The following is a 19,633-nucleotide window of genomic DNA, read 5'->3' on the forward strand; positions in this document are numbered from 1 at the left end:
TGACAGAGTTGCTGATAGTTGCCACTACTCCTGATGACTTATTTGAAGAATTACTGACCATTTTGTTAATTTTGTTTCTGTGATGTAGTCTGGTTTTTTAACTGATGTTAAACTGATGTTTGCTTTTGCAATTATCAAGGCCAGTTTAAAAATATGATATCCTTCATTTTGGTATTAACAGCCACATCTTGAAGTACATTTACTAGAGTGGAATTGTAGATACCTGTTGGTAGTGGAAGAATTGTTGATGGACTATTTTCTGCATTTGATGATGTGGTCCTTGCATTGTCTTCTGTAACAAAATTTTGATAATCATGAGTAGCGTAATTTGAAATGAAAACAGAAAATAGCATCAAGACTCAAAAGATCAGACAGCATCTTGTGGTAGTAGGAGAAAAGTTATCACTTCAAATGGACAAGTAATAAAGAAGTCTTGACCTGGAATCTACATTGTCAGTTGATCTTGTGTGTGTAACGGAAAGATAATGTTGATATTTGGAATAAATAGAGTCAAGTTCCAGATACTATCAAACACTTCATTGGTAGATAAGGGCAGATATTCTTTTCACTCCTCTAGAATTCAACACATTTGTCCCTGTTTACTTTATTTGACTTTACTTTCCAAGGATATTGTCCAAAAGTCAGTTGACAAATGAATCTGGAATCTGAGTCTGAATTATAAGATGCATATGTTTGACAATTAAGTCACCACTATTTGCATCTTAGCACTGGTTACCTCAAAGGAGATTTTGTATCTCGAACGATGCTGTTTAGTGCACGTGGTCATGACATTCCTTTTGGTTCACCTCTTCTAATGGTATATACATTAGAATTATACAAGAGATATTCAGATTCATTGGATTCATTCCTGTGTCTGTCACAACACGGTACTGCTGCTGCATTGTATCAGAGTTTGTTGAATCCCAATTAAGGGAAAAAACTGTCCTGCTAAAATCTGCAATGTACCCTTTGCTGAGTTAAGGGATGAGCTAGTTTTAATGTTGAAAGCTTTTCAAAGTAATACTTCACCGTTTATTGAATTTGGATTCACTATTGGAAACAAGATAATACTTTCTATCTCTTGAACTATTAATTTTGTGATTGACTTCCCAACAAATGTGTGTTGTATGTATAGTGCTCAATAAATTTATATTATTTGGAAAATAGCTAGTCTCATAGACTTCTGTATCCAATCCTGAGGTCTTCAGTGGAGAGGGATAATGTTGAGGACGGCTGACCAGACTCTCATTATCTGAGATTTAGTAATCTGTTTAAAACCTGTTTCAAAAGTCTATCATGTTGATGGTAAGACCCTCAGCTGCTTCCTGTGCTACAGGGACAGCCAGTTCAACTCTCCAGGGACCCATTCAAATATTGGTTAGTTATGTCTTCCTCATATAGTAGTGAGAGGTCACCTGAGGATTACTGATCCAGAATAGTCCCAAAAAGTGTTGAAGATTACATTCTTATTCATTTTATTCCACTCCAATCAAATTGACGCTGTTTTTGACAGACACCACAACTCCTGATGGTAACTTATTGGAAGATCTACTGACTATTTGTTAATTGTCCTGTTTCTGTGATGTACTCTGATTTTGTTTAACTGATGTTTGGTGTTTGCTTTTATAATTATCAAGGCCAGTTTAAAAATATGATGTCCTTCATTTCAGTATTAACAGTCACATTTTGAAGTATATTTACTGGAGTGGAATTATAGACACTGTTAGTGTTGGATGAATTGTTGATTGATTATTTTCTGCATTTGATGATGTGGTCCCTGCACTGTCTTCTACATCAAAAGTTGAATAATCATCAGTAACAATCTGAAACTGAAAAAGAAAATGCTGTCAAGATTCTGAAAATGGGGCATCTCTGAAGGGAGAAAGAAAGTGACAATTCAAGTCGCTAAGTGAAAAACCATTTGGACTTTTTAAAAATAGAATCCCTACAATGTGGAAACAGGTCATTCAGCTCAACAGGTCCACACTGACCATCCGAAGAACACTCCAACCGGACCCATCCCTATCACCCTACATTTCCCATGGTTAACACACCTAACTTAGACATCCCTGGACACTACGGGCAATTTCGCATGGCCAATCCACCTAACCTGCACATCTTTGGCCTGTGGGTGGAAACCGGAACATCTGGTGGAAATCCAAGCAGACACAAGGAAGGCGTGCAAGCTCCACACAGGCAGTTGCCAGAGGATGAAATCAAACCCGGTGCTGTGAGGCAGCAGCGCTGACCACTGATCCACTGTGCTGCCCTTGGATTATACATTGAGTTGATTTAAATGGAAGACAATGTTGACAGTTAGAGTAAATCAAATCAAATGCAATTTTTTTTCAATTTCAAAGTAAGATATCCTCAATCTAGAGATTCCATTGTAAAAGTTGAATATGCTTATTTGGAAGTTTGAAATGAATATAGAATTACTGATATGAAATAACTTGGTTAACTTTATAGTTGCAGTGTATTGCCGACCTTGAACTCATGAGCATACATCTTCACTTCTAACCAATGAATACAAAAAGGCCATTGATGTTGTTGAAGATGGATATACTGAGGAGCTCCTGCAATGAGTTACGGGAACTAACATGACTAATATGCGATAATGCAATAGTAATGTGCCATGACATGTGTGAGTTCAGATGGTGGAGAGTTTAGTCATCAATGCTTTTGAGTCTAATTTTGTTCAGTCTCTTTCAAGCCGGGTGCTTGAAAATGCTGCATTGTTTTCGAGGACAGATATTGTCATCTCACCCCTGGATTGCAACTCATTTGTCCCAGTTTGGAGTAATGCTGTCATGAGGTTTTGTGTTGTTTGTTGAAACTTTATTGCTGGAACAGCACAGCAGGTCAGGCAGCATCCAGAGATCAACTTTGATCTCCAGCATCTGCAGTCCTCACTTTCTCCTTTGTGTTGTTTGTTCCAGGAAATGGTAACAATGACAGTGGGAATATATAGAATCAAGCTAGTGTTTTTATTCACTTGAGTTTGTGGAACATTTTCCAGGCAAGAATCCAGATTTTGCTCCAAGTGTTGAATATACATATTCAAAAAGTAGTCATGAAGTGGAGGTGCCGGTATTAGACAGGGTATTGGACAGGGGTGTACAAAGTTAAAAATCACTAGGTTATTGTTCAACAGGTTTATTTGGAAGCACAAGCTTTCGGAGCGCTGCTCCTTCATCAGGTGGTTGCCAACTGATGAAGGAGCAGCTGATGAAAGAGCAGTGCTCCGAAACTTAGTGCTTCCAAATAAACCTGTTGGACTATAACCTGGATTTTTAACTTGATTCAAAAAATAGGTTAATAAGATATTGGCAGATCCCCTATCAATGTCAACTTCACTTTCTTTGCCGCTCTTCATAACCCTTCAGACCATGACTAATGAAAATATTCTGTGGATCTCTTCCTTAAATTTAATGTTCCAACATCAGCACTCTGTAGTGTTGAATTCCATGGGTTCACTATCCTTCGAGAGAATTCTTTTCTCCTCACCTCTTTGATGTTTGCATAAACCTAGGATCTCTCATTCTAGATCGCCCCACCAAAGGAAATATACATTCTAAGCCTACTTTGTCAGTCGCTTTGTCATCTTATTTGTCTCAAATAGATCTCCTCCCATTCTTTGAAGTTGTGAAAGTGTTGGCCTAATGAACTTTTACCAGACAAATTCCTCACCTCTAGAATCAATCGAGTGAACCTCATTCGAATTGCTTCTAATGCATCTAAATCTATGCTCAAGTAAAAGGACCAAAGTTATATCTAATAGTCCAGGTATTGATAGCATGTTTTGCTGATGCGAGTGGGACAATATAATAAGTGAAGGATCACTTGAACTCAAACAGACATGGGATGCACATAATACTAGGCATGCTCTATTGGTCATCATGCAGTGGATGAGAATGAGAGATTCAAATATATGGATAAATTACTGAGTACAGAAATCATAGTGCAGTAATATCTAAGGATTCAACCTCCTAAGTATTAACTGAGAATCACTTAGTGTGACAGGGACTGAAGGCAGAAAATTCCTGAACAGCAGGGAACTGAAATCTATTAGCAATTACACAACAAGACAGCTACAATTCTAGGTTTAGTTTCAGGAAATGGAGCTGGACAGGTTGGTGAAGAATTAATTAGTGAGCATAATAGAGATGGTCATCCAAATGGAATTAGATTTCACACCATACTCATACACCAATAGTAAACTTTGATTGGTGAAAGGCAAATTTTCTAGAGATAAGCAGTGTTCATCTTTCAGCACAAAAGTAGTTTTCAGAATAACAGGAACATGTGCTTGGAAATCACGTACGTATCATCTCATAAATGCTTGCAGACAAAAAATTACAGTGTCTACATTATCACAATGGGCAACTTTATTTCTAAAAATGTTGTCAAGTGAATTTGGGAAACTGTGGGTGAATTATAAGAGACAATTGTCTGACAAACAAGTCACCACCATCTGCGTTTCTCAGCATTGTGTAACTTCAAATGATATTGAGACTTAAAGTGTGTTGTTTAGTACATGTTCACCTGAAGCTCCATTGTTCAGCTCTTCCAATGGAATAAACATTAGAATTACATAAAGACATTCTGATTCATTGATTTCATTCCTGTGTCTTTCAGGGTAATGATACTGCTACTACGTTATATCAGAGATAGTGGAATCCTAATTAAGTGAAACACTGTCCCATTACGATCTGCAACATAGACTTTGCTGAGTTAATGGATAATGTAAATATTGCAAGCTTTTCATAGTGATACTGCATCATTCAGAAAACTTGAATTTACGACTGGAAGCAAAGTTATACTTTCTAGCCCTGGAATGATGAATTTTGTGATTGACTTCCTATCAAACGTGTATTGCATGTAAGTTCTAAATATATGTTTTATAATTTTGAAAAGAGCCAGGCCCCTAATCTTCTGCATCAAAGCTTGAGGTCTTTCAGTGAGGGTGAAGACTGAATGACTGAACTTAAAAAAAAAAAGCTGAGATTTAGTAATCGGTTTACAACTTGTTAAAAAGTGGATGGAAGACTCTCAGCTGTACCACAGGGAGAGAGAGGTTAGCTCTTCAGACCCATTCAAACATTGGTTAGTTCTGTCTTCTGCATACAGTAGTGAGAGGATCACTGTTCCAGAGTAGTCCCAAAAAGTGTTGAAGATTACATTTTTATTCATTTTATCCCACACCAATCAAACTGGCACTTGCTGACAGTTGCCACAACTCCTAATGTTAACTTATTGGAAGATCTACTGACCATTTGTTAATTGTTCTGTTTCTGTGATGTACTCTGATTTTTTTTAACTGTGGTGTTTGCTTTTTCAATTATCAAGGCCAGTTTAAAAATAGGATATCCTTCACTTTGGTATTAACAGCAACATTTTGAAGCATATTTAGTAGAGTGGAATTGTAGGTACCTGTTGGTGGTGGATGAATTGTTGATTGGTTATATTCTTCATTTGATGATGTGGTCCCTGCACTGTTTTCTGTATCAAAGTTTAGATAATCATCTGTAACATAATCTGAAATGACAACAGAAAATAATGTCAAGACTCGAAAGATGAGGCAGCATCATTGGAAGTTGGAGGAAAATTATCACTTCAAGTTGATAAGCAAAAAGAAAACTGGACCTTGATTTGACATTGTCAGTTAATGTGGTGTCTAAAGATATTGTTCATTGTTGGAATGAGTAGATTCAGATTTTTTTTTCTAAGTGACTACACTATCACAATGGGCAACTTTATTTTCTAAGGATGTTGTCCAAAATTCATTTGTCAACTGAATATGAATTATCAGAGGCTATTGTCTGACAAGGAAGTCACCACCATCTGCATCTCGGTGTTATGTTGCCTCATGGAACATTGAGTACCTCATATGTTATAGAGCACATGAGCTTATGGGTTTTCTGGCTTTCCAGGCCTTGGTATTTTCTCAACTTGTTCCAAAGTATGAAGACACTACTGAAGCAGGTAGGCTTGACCCTCAGCCTCCTGGCTCAGAGATAGTGCCACTACAAATGCCTTCCTGGTTCAGGTATCTAAATGTATAAATATTTGAATCACACACAGGCGACTTTCAGGTTAGTTAGATTCACTCCGGTATCTTTCCTGATAAACCTACTGCAACTGGTTTATAGCTGAAGGTCATTCTACCCTTAATTGGGATTAACTACCTCAGTAAATTTTGTACTGCATCACTTGATAAGGGAATGTATAAGCTAGATTAAATATTGAAAGCTTTTGATAATGACCTTCTGCAACATTTAGTGAATTTGGATTCTCCATTGGAAACCAGAAGAAACTTTATTTCCCTTGAATTATCAATGTTGTGATTGATTTCCTACCATTCATGGGCCTAGGATAATCACACAACACCAGGTTATAGTCCAACAGGTTTAATTGGAATCACTAGTTTTTGAAGTGCTGCCCCATCCAATCTTCAGGAAGAGGAATATGTTTGAGGATAGCTAATGGGATGCTGATAAAACCTAAGTTGAGGTAACTTCTTTAAAAGGCTATCAGGAGGTTGTCATTTTTGCTATCAAAGCCAGTCAAAAAAAAATGTATGTCTATAATATTTGTATTTACAGCCATAGTTTGATTTGTGACAGCAAGTGTGAAATTGTAGTTTCTTGTTGGTGTTGGAAATGTTGATGGTGGAATTTCTGATCTTAGTGATTCTGTTCCTGTACTGTTTTTAATATCAATATCAAGATAATCCTCATTCTTCTAATCGGAAATAAAAACAGAAATTCCAGATTTTGTTCTAGGTCTAAAATATTTGACTGTTAGGTTGGAAATTAGAAATGTGCGTTGAAACGGTTTCAGGATCTTTTGATTTTGAAACAAGGTAGAGGATTCACAGATTGCTGGGCATGTACGATTGACCATATATTGGAAGACAGGTGAAACTACGTATGGCAAATTTCTGAGTGCAAAAGTCGAAGATAAATATAGTTGGGGATGCAGCTAGATAAATATTAACTGGTATACTTGCAGTGTGACAGGAACAGAGGACAGAAAATTCTTGGACTCCATTTGTATTAAATGTATTAATTACAATGTAACAAGTCTGATAATAGGAACAATTCTACATTTTGTTTCAGGAAATGAGGCAGGGCACGTGAAAGAAGGAGCAGTGGGTGACCACTTTGATAATCAAAACACAATTAGATTTAACATAATTATAGAAAGGGACAATGATAAAGCGGGATTAAAATTTGAAATGTAAGGACAGCATATTATATAAGGCTCACCTTTAAACACTCCCCGACTCCACAAAGTCTACCTACCTTTTAAAGGCACAAGTCAGGAGTGTGATGGAATACTCCCCACCTAATGGATGAATGTACCTCCAGTAGCAACCTAGAATCTTGACACTATCCAAGACAAAGCAGCGCATTTGGTTGGCACCACAACCACAAGAATCCATTCCCTCTAGTATCAAAGCTCAGTACCAATAGTGTGCACTATCTATAAGATGCACTGCAGAAATATATCAAGGATTCTCAGATGGCAGCTTCCAAACTGTCCTGCATAGTCTAGAAGAAAAATAGCAGAAGATAGACATAGGAGCACTATCAGCTGCAAGTTCCCTTTCAAGCCAGTCACTACCTTGGAAATATATCACTGTTCCTTCATTGTCACATGGTCAAAATTCTGGAATTTCTTCTTTAATGGAATTGTGGGTATACCTGCATCAAATAGGGTGTAGCAGTTCTAGAAGGCAGCTCACAACCACCTTCAAGGAAAACTAGAGAGATAGACAATAAATGCTGACTCAGCCAGTAATATCAAAAACCCCATTTAAAAATAAGCCTCTTACATTTTAACCCTTGACCACAATGTCTTCCTCTTGTATGTTGCACTGGCCAGCCATACGGCCACAGCCCCTGCAAATTCATCAGAAGGCAGCTCCTCAACCTTTGAGGAAGTTTTTTTAGAGGCTTCAGTGAAAGCTTTGGGAGGGCTGCCAACTCAGATACAAACATTCTGATGGAAGAAGTCAGATGTATGAAGTTTGTGTGCGCAATCTGTGGCTGCACTGATAGGCACATCAAGGTAAGGCACAGATGCTGTGACTACCCAGTTAGGTGCTAAGTGAGCAAGCATTAAGACAGATAGGCTGATATCCCTGAGATGCAATCTTGTCCAATTCATCAGCCAGGCTCCTGTTCTTGGGAGAAAATGTCCTTGTAGCTGTCTTTCAAGGCATTTTGCCAGTGTAACTGCATCGTACATTGTTACTTTATAAACATTCTTCAAGTAGATCAGAGAACCGCCATGAGGGCTTGGCAATTCTCGATGCCAATGTCTGTACAAGGGACATGAGCAGCTGGTGCCTGTGGATTGTGCCTTAAAATGCTGCTGTGTGATGGCTAACGTGGAAGTCCTTCATGGCCCCCTGTGAGTGAAGTCACCATGTTGAGAATTCTTGGCAACTAGTTTCCTCACAGCCATGAAGCAAATTAGATATATAGTTAATAAAGTCATTAGCAAGCAATAATTCCCCTTACTAAGAAACCTGCCACTCTAGTGAGATTCTTGTCTTGTGCCTGGTACTTAGTTAATAGAAGCAGTGAGCCATTCTTGAATTCAAGGTAGGCCTCGCTGGACTTCTGGCATGATTCTCCCACATTTCTTGCCAAAGCTGTCATCATCCAGGACCTTATAAAATTCTGCACTACATATATCTTTTTACAACACAACCTGTTAAAGGTTAGGTTAGTTTAGAAATCAAGAAGTTTTGTTTTCTTGTGATTGATGAAACCGGCAATGACTTTAGTAATCCTAGATACAGCCAAAATCAGGCAAGTTAACTATTTAAGTGATTCAATCAGCCATTTATACATTTGTGATGGTTTGTGGAACAGAACAACTTGATTACCAGCACACTCTTCCCAACAGGGCCTGGACATTTTGAATGTATAGAATTGATAGTGAGTTAAAAAAACAGAAATGCTGATTTAAAATCACTTCCTTACTTTAGGAATTGCAAAAGGAACTGCACACTGTGCAATCATCTACAGACGCCCCAACTACTAACCTTCAGTATTCAGGGGAGATCAAATTATTCAGGGGATATTGTGATGTTTGCTGTTGGAAAGATCATGGTCACTTCCAAAAAGAATATCCCTGCTTCTTGAATTTAATTAGCCTATGAAAATTAGAGTGGAATTGTAGATACCTGTTGGTGGTGGAAACGTTGACAGAGAGATTTCTGCTCTTGATGATTCTGTTACTGTATCATTTTTTATATCAAAATCAGCATAATCCTCAATTAGGTAATCTGAAAAAAATAGAGAAGTATAAATTTTCAGGAGATCGGGCAGTCTGCGTGAAGAGGAAGCAGAACTAATTTTTCAAATTGATAGCCTGACAACGTGACCAATAATGATCTTTCATCTGTTTCTCCCTCCAGAACTGATGCAAGTTCTGGATTCTGTATTGAGTTGTTGACAGTAAATAAAATATTATGTTGACAGTTAAATTGAAATCAAATATGAAATGCTTGCTTTGATTGATTTGAATTTGAGTTAGGCCCAACACAGAGATTGTGTTTTTGCTGCAAAAGATGGATGAACAGATGCTGTGAGTACCTAGGTAGGTGCTAAGTGAGCAAGCAACTAAGACAGAAAGCTGGCATCCCTGAGATGCAATCCGGTCCGAGCATCAGCTAGGTTCCTGTCACTGGGCAAAAATGTCCTGGTAGCAGCCTTCCAAGACTATTTGCCAGTGTAGCCTGCAATGTATGTCTGTAATTTTTAAACATTCTTCGAGTAGATCAGAAAGCTGCCATGAGGGCTTGGCAATTCTCGCTGCTCGGAAATGTTTATTCTGAGGAATTGCCCATGGAACTGCGGACATTAATAAACATCTCCACCTCTCATCTTACATTGGGGGAATGTGACTTATAAATCAGCTGAAAATGGTGGGTAAAAGACAGTAGGCTGAGAATGCTCAGTTGGCTGGGTGGTTGGTTTACAGAACAGTGTGATACCAACAGTGTGGGTTCAATTCCCATCACCGGTTTGAGGTTCCAATGAAGGACTCTACTTCTCAACCTCTTCCCTCGCCTAGGGTCTGGTGGCCCTCAGGTTAAATCACCACCAGTCATTTCTCTCTTCTGAAAAAGCAGCCCCTATGATCTGGTAAGACTATGATGACACAAATAATATATGGGCAGAAATGCTTGACTTGCAACAACTTTTGTCATTTTCCTTTGTGTTGGTTAGGACTCCAACTGTTGAAGATTTCATGCCCAGTGTTACGAGGGCTCTTTGATGTCAAATAAGGTCAAATGTAGCCTTGAGGTCAAGGGCAACACCTCACCTCTGGACTTTAGTTTGTTGTCCACATTTGGGGCCAAGGTTTAATGAAGATAAAAGTTGGCGAGAAGCCCATAAAAAAAGGAGGCTAATCGGTTGATTTCTGATTTTCTTGCACTTGTTTTCGATATTGAAGATAACATTGACCACATGATTTAGAATAATGAAAAAGGCCATAAAAACAGGAGAAATTATGAGAATTTTCAGATTTGGAGTCTCCTTCTAATTGTTGTGATGAGCAAAATGTCCTTTTACTTTCAATTGTTTGCAGTTATATTCTCTGTAAAATTAGCACAGTAGAGACAAAATAGAAACGCTGTGTGACATTTGGCCTTTTTCATCACTCAGTTCTTACCTGTTGTTATCTCCAGGGATGATGTTGTATTGCTTGAAGAATTTGTTGCCAATTCTTTATCTCTCTGCAGTTCTGGTGGTGCAGATGACCCTGTTTCATTAATTTGATGCAAAAAAAGTTGAGAGTTAACTCAAAGGCAATTTTAACGACATAATTTCATATATTGAGATAAGAATAATAACGGCACACATTGAAACAAAGTTGGCACCATGGAATCTATCAAAAATAGGAATAATATTAAAAATTTAACCATACAACTTTTTAAAAATTGACATACTCTTAAAATACCCACAAATCTTATGGATCAAAAAATTATAATTGGAGAATTACAATCAGAGAACAGAACTGCTTGTTGCTTGAGTATTGTTTTAGCTTATGATTATTCGCCATATATTCCTGTTCAGCTAATTAGATAAAAGTTGATGATTTAAATGTTTTAACTTATTGAATTCTTGTTATAAAGTTATCTTTCAAGTTTAGTGTTGCTTTTATCTCTTAATTGGATTCTACATACATATTTACAATTGCTTTTCTTTGTAAGCGCAAAGAGAATATAGAAAGGAGAGAAATCCTACACCCCTTTGAAGTGTGCTCAACAGAATTGTATGCAATACTCTGGATGTGGCTTCAAGAGAACTTGATAAAAGTTGAGCAAAAGTTGCTGCTTTTGTACTCAATGTGTCTATTCCTGAAATCCAACACCCCAATATGCTTTGTCAGCAACTCTATCAGTATGTCATATCACCTCAAAGATCTACACATGAACTTCCAGGTCCCTTTGACTGTGCAACTCGTTGAATTGTGCCATTCACTCTATCTTTCCTTGTCCTAGTTCGTCTGCTATTTTCATTTTTCCTGCACTAAGAGTAATCTGCAACTTGTCTGCTCATTCTGCCAGACATCGATAATCTGTTCAGGTTGATTGGTATCATCCCCACTGTTTGTCTATTATACTACTTTGGTATAGTTGGGCAAATTTTGAAACTGTACTTTGTATTTGAATGTCCAAATCATTTAAAAAATGCATAAAAGTATTGTCTTAGCATTGACCCTTGGGGAACACCGCTATCTACCATTATTCAGTCTAAAGAACAACCATTTACTGGGATTCTCTGTTTAAGGTCCTTAAAACTGTTTTATATTCAAGTTGACAATGGCCCTCCTGTTCCATAAATCTCAATTTAATTAACCATCCCATTATATGGTAATTGCCCAAATGCTTTCTTAAAACCAATAAGACAATGTCCATTGTATTCTCAAATTTCTGTTACTGAAGCAAAAAAATCAATTGCATTAATCAAACATGATCTGCTTTTTACAAACCCATACCGTTTTTCCTTAATTAACTTAATTACTAAGGATATATGGTCCAGCAAAAAACTATTTGCCCCAATCATTTCATGCCCAGCGTTATGGTCATATTCATACGTCTTCTCTCATTTCAATCTATCCTGTTAACAATCTATTTCCTTCTCTTTCATATGCCTGCTTATATTCCCATAAAATGCATCGGAGCTGTTCACTTCAGCCACCCACTGTGGTAGCAAGTTCGATGTTCTCATCACTCTTTCAGTAAAAGAGGTCCTTTTGAATGCCCTTTGGGTTTCTTGATGACTACCTTTTATTGACACCTCTCGGTAATCTCTTCCCACAAAAGGAAAATTCTCCCTGTATCTAGCCTATCAAAGCTTTTTAGAATTGTAAAGACCTCTACAGAATCATAGAATTTTACAGTACAGAAGGAGGCCATTCAACCCGTTGTGTCTGTACCAGCCTCAGAGAGCTACCCAGCTAATCCCATTCTCCAGCACTGTCTCTGTAACCCTATAAATTCATAACTCAAGAATATCCAGCTCTCTTTTGAAACTTCCGATGGGATCCAACTCTACCACTCTGAGGCAGTGCTTTCCAAATCCTAACAACCCTCTAAATAAAGTTTCTCCTTATCTCACTCCTCATCTTGCTGGCAATCTTGAAATTGGCAATCCCTAATTATTGACGTGCCTAGTAGTGAAATATCCATTTTTGCCCTGTCAAATTGTTCACAACATTGAACATCTCAATAAGGTCACCTCTTCATCTTCCCTGCTCCAAGGAGAATAAGCCAAATTTCTCTTGTCTTTCCTTGTATCTATAGTCCCTCATTCTCGGCATAGTAAATCTCCTTAGCACTCAAGACTTTAACATACTTCCTTAAATAAGCTGCCCATAACTGAACACAATACACCAAAAATAGACCAATGATATGTAGATGTTTAGCATTTCTTCCTTGCCTTTATAATCTATGCCTTTTTTCATAAACCTATTGTTCCTATAAGACTTTTCAACTCCTGTTTTGACTTGCCTGGCCACCTTCAGAGAATCATGCATATGAGCCCTAACATCCCTCTGCTACTCTACTCCCCTCAGGATTGCACCATGGAGGTTGTATTGCACCTGTGTTTCTTCTATGAATATGTACTACTTCACATTACTGTGCATTGAAATTCATCTAGCAGGTGTCTGCCCATTTGGTCAACTTGTCAGTATCCCTCAGCATCATCTTCACAATTTACTATTCTCTCTAGCTTCGTACTATTTGAAAATTTAAAGATTTTGCCCTCAACACCTTCTCCACATAATTTATATAAATCAGAAAAATCAAGGGTTCTGACACAGATCCCTGGGGAGCACAACTTTCAACTCATCTCCAATCTATACCTACGTTCAGTTTCCTGTGTTTTAGCTGTCAAGGATCCAACAATCCCAGATATTTCTAATTTGCTAACCAAACTGCCATGTGACATCGTCTCAAATGCTGTCTGAAAGTCCAAACATACAACTACCCTCATCCACTGCCTGTAATTCCTTGTCAAAGGCCTCAATCAAATCTGTCAGGCACAGCCTGCCCTTGACAAAGCCATGGTTACTATTGAGTATTAACTTATTTTTCTCTAAGTGTATGCTTATCTCACCCATTATTATGGTCTCGATTGGAAATGTGATTTGATTCCAAGTTCCAAGTTATACTATGAACAGCAGTCATCTCAGGCATTGATCCTCCTGGAACAGCACTTCCTACCTACTGCGAGTCTGAATTGTTATTCTTCATTCCTACTCTATTTCTATTTGAAACCAGCTAACAATGTATTCTGCCACTTGATTCCTGACTGCAAATTATCTGACTCTAATAGTTAGTCTTTTGTAGTTGAGTTCAGTTTATCAATGTGTCTACTTTCTACTTAAAAAGGTAAATCCATAATGACGACTCTTTGTTTTGTTTCTCCACATTCTTCGGATTTCTCTTTCAGTGGACATTCCATTATTTACCCCCTGGAAAAAGTGAGGACGGCAGATGCTGAAGAGTCAGAGTTGATAAGGGGTGGCTCAAGTCTCAAGTTTCGGGTTTATGCCCGAAACGTTGATTCTCCTGCTCCTTAGATGCTGTCTGACCCACTGTGCTCGACTCTTGATCTTCAACCCTTTTTTGAACAAGGATGTCCTATTTGCCATTTTCCAAACTTCTGGCATTGCCCTTATGTCAAGGGAAGATTGGAAGATTCTGGCAAACCCTTCTTCTATCTTCACTCCTATTTCCCTTCACAAGCTGGCACGCAAGCCAAATGGGTGGCATATCCAATCTCAGCATGAGCAGCTATCCTATCAATCAATTTTCACTCCATACATTATGTCTGTTATCTCTTCTTCCACCAATATTTTGTCACCATCCTCTTTATTAGTAAAAGCATATACAAATGACTCAAAACGCATCTTACTCTAGTTCTCTGCTTCTAAACATTTATTACTTCTTTTCCCCAGTCAGCCTTGCCCTACGTCTTGGTAATTACTTACTAGTTACATGTCAGTAGAAGATTTTGGGATAATTATATGCATTCTGTTATTCTATTCTCAATTGTATCTTTGTCAAGTCTGTTTTCCTCTTTACTTACTGTCTCAAATTATTATATTAGGCTGGTTCCTGCATGAAGAATTGACCTGGACTGCACTATGCACCTTCACTTTGATTCTATTTCTCACCACATCCCTGATTTTGGTCCTTCCCTCTTGTTGGAATTTTCTTAGCCTGAATCTGAAAAGTTTCTTCCAACAGCTGTCAGGAGATAGAGGAACAAATATTTGGACAGATTATGGAAAAATGAGAGAACAACAGAATGAATGTCATAGAATCAGAGTTGTGTTGGGTGATTTTGATTTCCCTTATATTGTCTGGCAATCTCTTAGCATCAGGGGCTTGGGTGAGGAGAATTGTTATGTGCATTCAGGAGGGTTTCTTGAAGCAATATCTAAATAGTCCTACTAGAGAAGGGCCATACTAGACCTGGAATTGGGGAATAAGTCCAGCCAGTTGAATGAAATTTTAGTTGGGAGCATTTCAGGAACAATGGCCATAATGCCATAAGTTTTAAGTTACTTACAGAGAAGGATAAGAGTTGTCCTTGGGTGAAAGTACTAAACTGGTGGAAGACTAACCGTGACAATATTAGGCAGCAACAAGGGAATGTATGTTGTTGCAACTGTATTGACCTTTAGTTAGGCCACATTTGAAATATTTCATGCAGTTTTGATTGGCACACTACTAGAAGGATGTGGAGGCTTTGGAACGGGTACAGAAAAGGTTTACAAGTATCACAGGATATTTGGAAAGATGTCTATCTGATTGGAGATCTGTGACCAGTGGTGTTCTGCATTTCACCAATGATTTGGAGGAGAATGTAAGTGGTCTGATCAGTTAGTGGAGAACACAAAGGTTTGGGAAGCAACTTTTTCAGAAAAGTTTTATTCTGTGCATGGACTATTACTTATTTTTTTATTTGAATTTAATTTCCTCCTTGATCCAAATTACACTTTTATTAAGTTCCCAGTAGGTTAAGGTCACAAGCCCCTTGTTTGATGTCATCTGAAAATTTAACTACTTGTTTTGTGACTGATTTGGAGGTATTGGTGTTGGACTGGGGTGTACAAAGTTAAAAATCACAACACCAGGTTCTCGTCCAACAGGTTAAATTGGAAGCACTAGCTTTCGGAGCGCTGCTCCTTCAAGTGTTGTGTGATTTTTAACTTTGTACACCTCAGTCCAACACCGGCAGCACTCTGAAAGCTAGTGCTTCCAATTAAACCTGTTGGACTATAACCTAATGTTGTGTGATTTTTAACTTTGTTTTGTGATTGTAATTCTAGATTCGATGTGACTGAGAACAACACACTGAATTTCTCGAACAGCTGTTAAGAATCTAGTGAAATATAATCAAGTCATTAAGTTTAAAAAAAAAAAAATCACAGCATCAACTCTATTACTCTGATGCTTAAAACTTTCACCACACACCAGTTTGGAAGAATTGACCCTAGACTAGAAGACTATGTATTCTCATATTTATGGAGGACAATGACCTTCACTTTATATGAAAACATTTACCTCCTATCTATGGAGACTTGAGTGAGCCATTGTAAATTTAACACAGAAGTATCTATTCTCTTCATTATGTAAAACAAAGGCAATTTCTTGAAGTATGCAGGGCATTTGATTTTTTTATGTGTGACCACACATGTGAACTAAGGTAAATTGAACAATATGCTTGTTGTCTGGCACAGAAACTTTCAGATTCCAGCACAAAGTGGCTTGTTATTTAATGCAACGCCTCCCAAACCTTTTTCTACTGTAACTAACCACCCCCCCACCTAGGAGGCTTGAAAATATTTGTGAGAATTGGGAAAGCAGGGACGGAGAAGGGAAGATGGGGCTGTGAGGGTAGGAACATGTTAGAAGAGGAGCATGGCTGCTGTAACTGAGTTGGCACTCTGCTGAGGCCATTTTTGCCTCCTAGTTCCTGCAGTTAGCTCAGTTGGCTGGTTTGCAATGCAGAGTGATGCTGGCAGTGGGGGTTCAATTTCTGCACTGACTGTAGTTATCATGTGGAATTCTCCTTCTCAACCTCTCCCCTTATCTGAGGTGAGGACCCTCAGGTTAAGCCAACACCAGTTGTCTCTACCTCTGTCTAATGAGAGAGCAGCCGTAGGGTCTAGTAAGACTGTCAGAGCTTGCCTTTTTTATTTTACGTAGCCCAGGACCCTTTTTGGATCCTGCCTTCTACTTGAGAAATGCTGGCTTAGAGGAAACCTTGCATGGGAACCTAATTGTTTTAATTTTCTTGTTTTCCATCAAGAGTTGATGTTGACCAATTGAGTAACAGGCAAGGCACAAGCGATTAGATCCCATAATGATTTTGGTTTAGTTTTGGGATCATTGGTTCTGCAGGACATCAGCAATCACAACTCTTGAGCAAAGATAAGTAATTAGCCAGATTTCTGTTTCATGGTCAACATCACTGACTGTGGAAAGAAATAGGTGTAGTTTCAGGAGAAAGGCAAGAGCAGGCTTTAGCGTATCTTGGTGACCAGTCAGTTAACACTCAGCCTCAGATCATACATGTACCACATGCTGGAGGTGAGTGAAGAACTAAATAACACTGGTGAGCCCAGCAGCCCTCAGGACTCCTCCACTAAAGGAGTCAACTGGAAGGGGATGAGTGGATGGAGAAACTGAATTTTCACTGGCCAATGGCTTTTTAGGATTCGAATATTTACTCTATTGTTTTCAACTTCCTTTTGAATGTTTATAATATTCTTACATTGTTTCTTTTTCCAAACTCCAACTAAAAGCCTGAAAGGAGAAAGGTGAACAATACTAAAGAGATTTACACTTCCGTTCCTTACCTGAAAGCTCTTGCCCATAAGCAAAAGCAATTAAGAGAGTACAGCAGATCCACAACATGCTGTTTTTGAATAGGTCTCCCCTCAGCTGAAGTATAATCACACCTATATACCACCTTTATAGTGGCTTCAATGATTCATTAATGAGGGGCGGTGGGGAATAGCTTTTGAGACTGGTTGACCAGGCATAAGGGGCAGGTGATATTCAATTGCATACATTTCAATAGAAAACGATACTTGATTTCAAATACTTGGTCATTTGTGTTCTCAGTGCTGAACAGGTGCTAATTATTTTTCAATGCATTCTTTTCAGGGCTCTCAAATGAGCTGTAATTTGTTGTTACAGGAAAAAAGAAATGAAAGAAATATCTTCAACATTCCAAGCCCTAGGGAGAGAGGTTTATATTACAAGATAGATGGTCATGATTTGGCAATGTCGCTTTTGGACTGGGGTACACAAAGTTAAAAATCAGACAACACCAGGTTATAGTCCAACAGGTTTATTTGGAAGCACTAGCTTTTGGAGTGCAGCTCCTTTATCAGGTGGTTGAAGGAGCAGCACTCAGAAAGCTGGTGCTTCCAAATAAACTGGTTGGACTATAACCTGGTATTGTGTGATTTTTAACAAGATACATGGTGTCCATGAAGATAAAAGTCAATATACCATTTTGGACAGCTCTTAGCTGAAAGTAATGTAACCATTTTGCTAGGGAGATAGTGATGAAGTTGGGAACTTCCAAGTACATAGATGGAGTTAATATTAAATCTTCATAACAGAAAAAAATGCTCCACTTTCCTCTTCAGCTTTAAATGGTGAATTCAGAATCACATTTATTGAGTGGTGATTTTCCTATTTCCATAGATTTGCATCTTATTATTATCCTGACTCGACTCATTTTTACACCACTTTCAATTCTCCTCAACTTTCCCAAGCAATTAGATAGCACCATGAATGTCTGGACGTGAACAGCAGAGAGTTTGCCTGATAACTGCAGCTCGCTGCATGCTTGACTTTTCTTTGAACGAACTCTGTCCTCACCACAAATGTTCCTGCATGCTCCATGTGCACCAGCCCCATCTAACCCATCAAGTTGGCACCAGTGATGCACCATTTCACCAAGTCATCACACGTCCTCTTGCTCCAACTGCCACGCCATCTCATCCCTTCAGGATTGGTACTGGAGCTCAGGGACACCTTTATCCCACATGCCTCTGCCAAATTACTTTGTATTGGATTACAAGGGCTTTTGCCCGAAACATCGATTTCGAAGCTCCTTGGATGCTGCCTGAACTGCTGTGCTCTTCCAGCACCACTAATCCAGAATCTGGTTTCCAGCATCTGCAGTCATTGTTTTTACCAAATTACTTTGTATACAGTGACCAAAGTACATTTCATACATTTACACAGGATGCATCTTATGGATCTTAGCTTCATTTCTAATTGCTCATTCACTTTGAATGTGTACAGTTCTGTCAAAGAATCATATTGGATTTGAAATGTTAAATTTGTTTCTCTCTCTGCAGGTACTGCCAAATCTGCTGAGTTTCTCGAGTATCTCTTTTAGTTCAGATTTCCACCATGCACAGTACTTTGTTTCATATATTTTGATAAGGTTAGATACTTCAGTGTTCCTCATTGAAGCATGACATTGACTTTGTTGTGAAACCACCATATCACACTATGACAACAGGTAAAATGAAGCTTTATAGTGATGTGAATGTTCAGGAGTATCATTCATGAAATGGTATTCTTTTCCTGACATTCCCCACAGGTTATCTGATTGATTGTCCATCTGACATGGACATTGGAGAGGGTAGAGTCCTTGTAGCATTGCTTCTAATATGAAGATAATGTTGAAAAGAAGCAATTGCAATGTTGTCAGCATGCCAAGCAACAAAGTAGCCTCCATCAGCTGTCTTACAGCCACCAAAGGAAGATCCTCAAAGAGATGGAGAGAATATTGCAACTCTGTATCCACAGGCCTCACTGACATGATGTACAGCTCTCAGAATGACAGATTAATGATGTCCTGCCTCAACATTACTGAACTGTTTCATCTGCTGGAGCAGGAGTTGCACTCTGAAGGACTGTTTAGCAGAGCTATCCAGTCAATGCCACAGCTGCCCTGCTTATGCCAGTGGCTTGTTAAAGGCAGCAGCTGGTGATCCACGTGATACCTCTCAAATCTCAACTAATGAATGCCCCAGGGTGTAACTTGTAATGTAA

The 19,633-nt window shown here is 38.5% G+C and overlaps 1 protein-coding gene across 1 annotated transcript in view; it reads right to left on the reverse strand.

Annotated features, from left to right (window-relative positions):
• Positions 1 to 17,470, reverse strand: part of LOC122556039 (mucin-4-like) — a 115,369-nt gene extending 97,899 nt beyond the window's left edge. The window contains exons 1-5 of the mRNA XM_043702426.2: positions 17,410 to 17,470; positions 10,699 to 10,788; positions 9,203 to 9,304; positions 5,434 to 5,538; positions 224 to 292 (exon numbers count right to left, since the gene is read on the reverse strand). Coding sequence (XP_043558361.2) covers positions 224 to 292; positions 5,434 to 5,538; positions 9,203 to 9,304; positions 10,699 to 10,788; positions 17,410 to 17,467 — 424 coding nt within the window. The 5' untranslated portion in view covers positions 17,468 to 17,470. The remainder of the gene's footprint in view (positions 1 to 223; positions 293 to 5,433; positions 5,539 to 9,202; positions 9,305 to 10,698; positions 10,789 to 17,409) is intronic.
• Positions 17,471 to 19,633: the final 2,163 nt, after the last annotated feature.

This window comes from Chiloscyllium plagiosum, unplaced genomic scaffold (assembly GCF_037043375.1).
Source record: "Chiloscyllium plagiosum isolate Xiang-an unplaced genomic scaffold, Cpla_swu_hap1 HiC_scaffold_13, whole genome shotgun sequence".
Lineage (NCBI taxonomy): Eukaryota > Metazoa > Chordata > Chondrichthyes > Orectolobiformes > Hemiscylliidae > Chiloscyllium > Chiloscyllium plagiosum.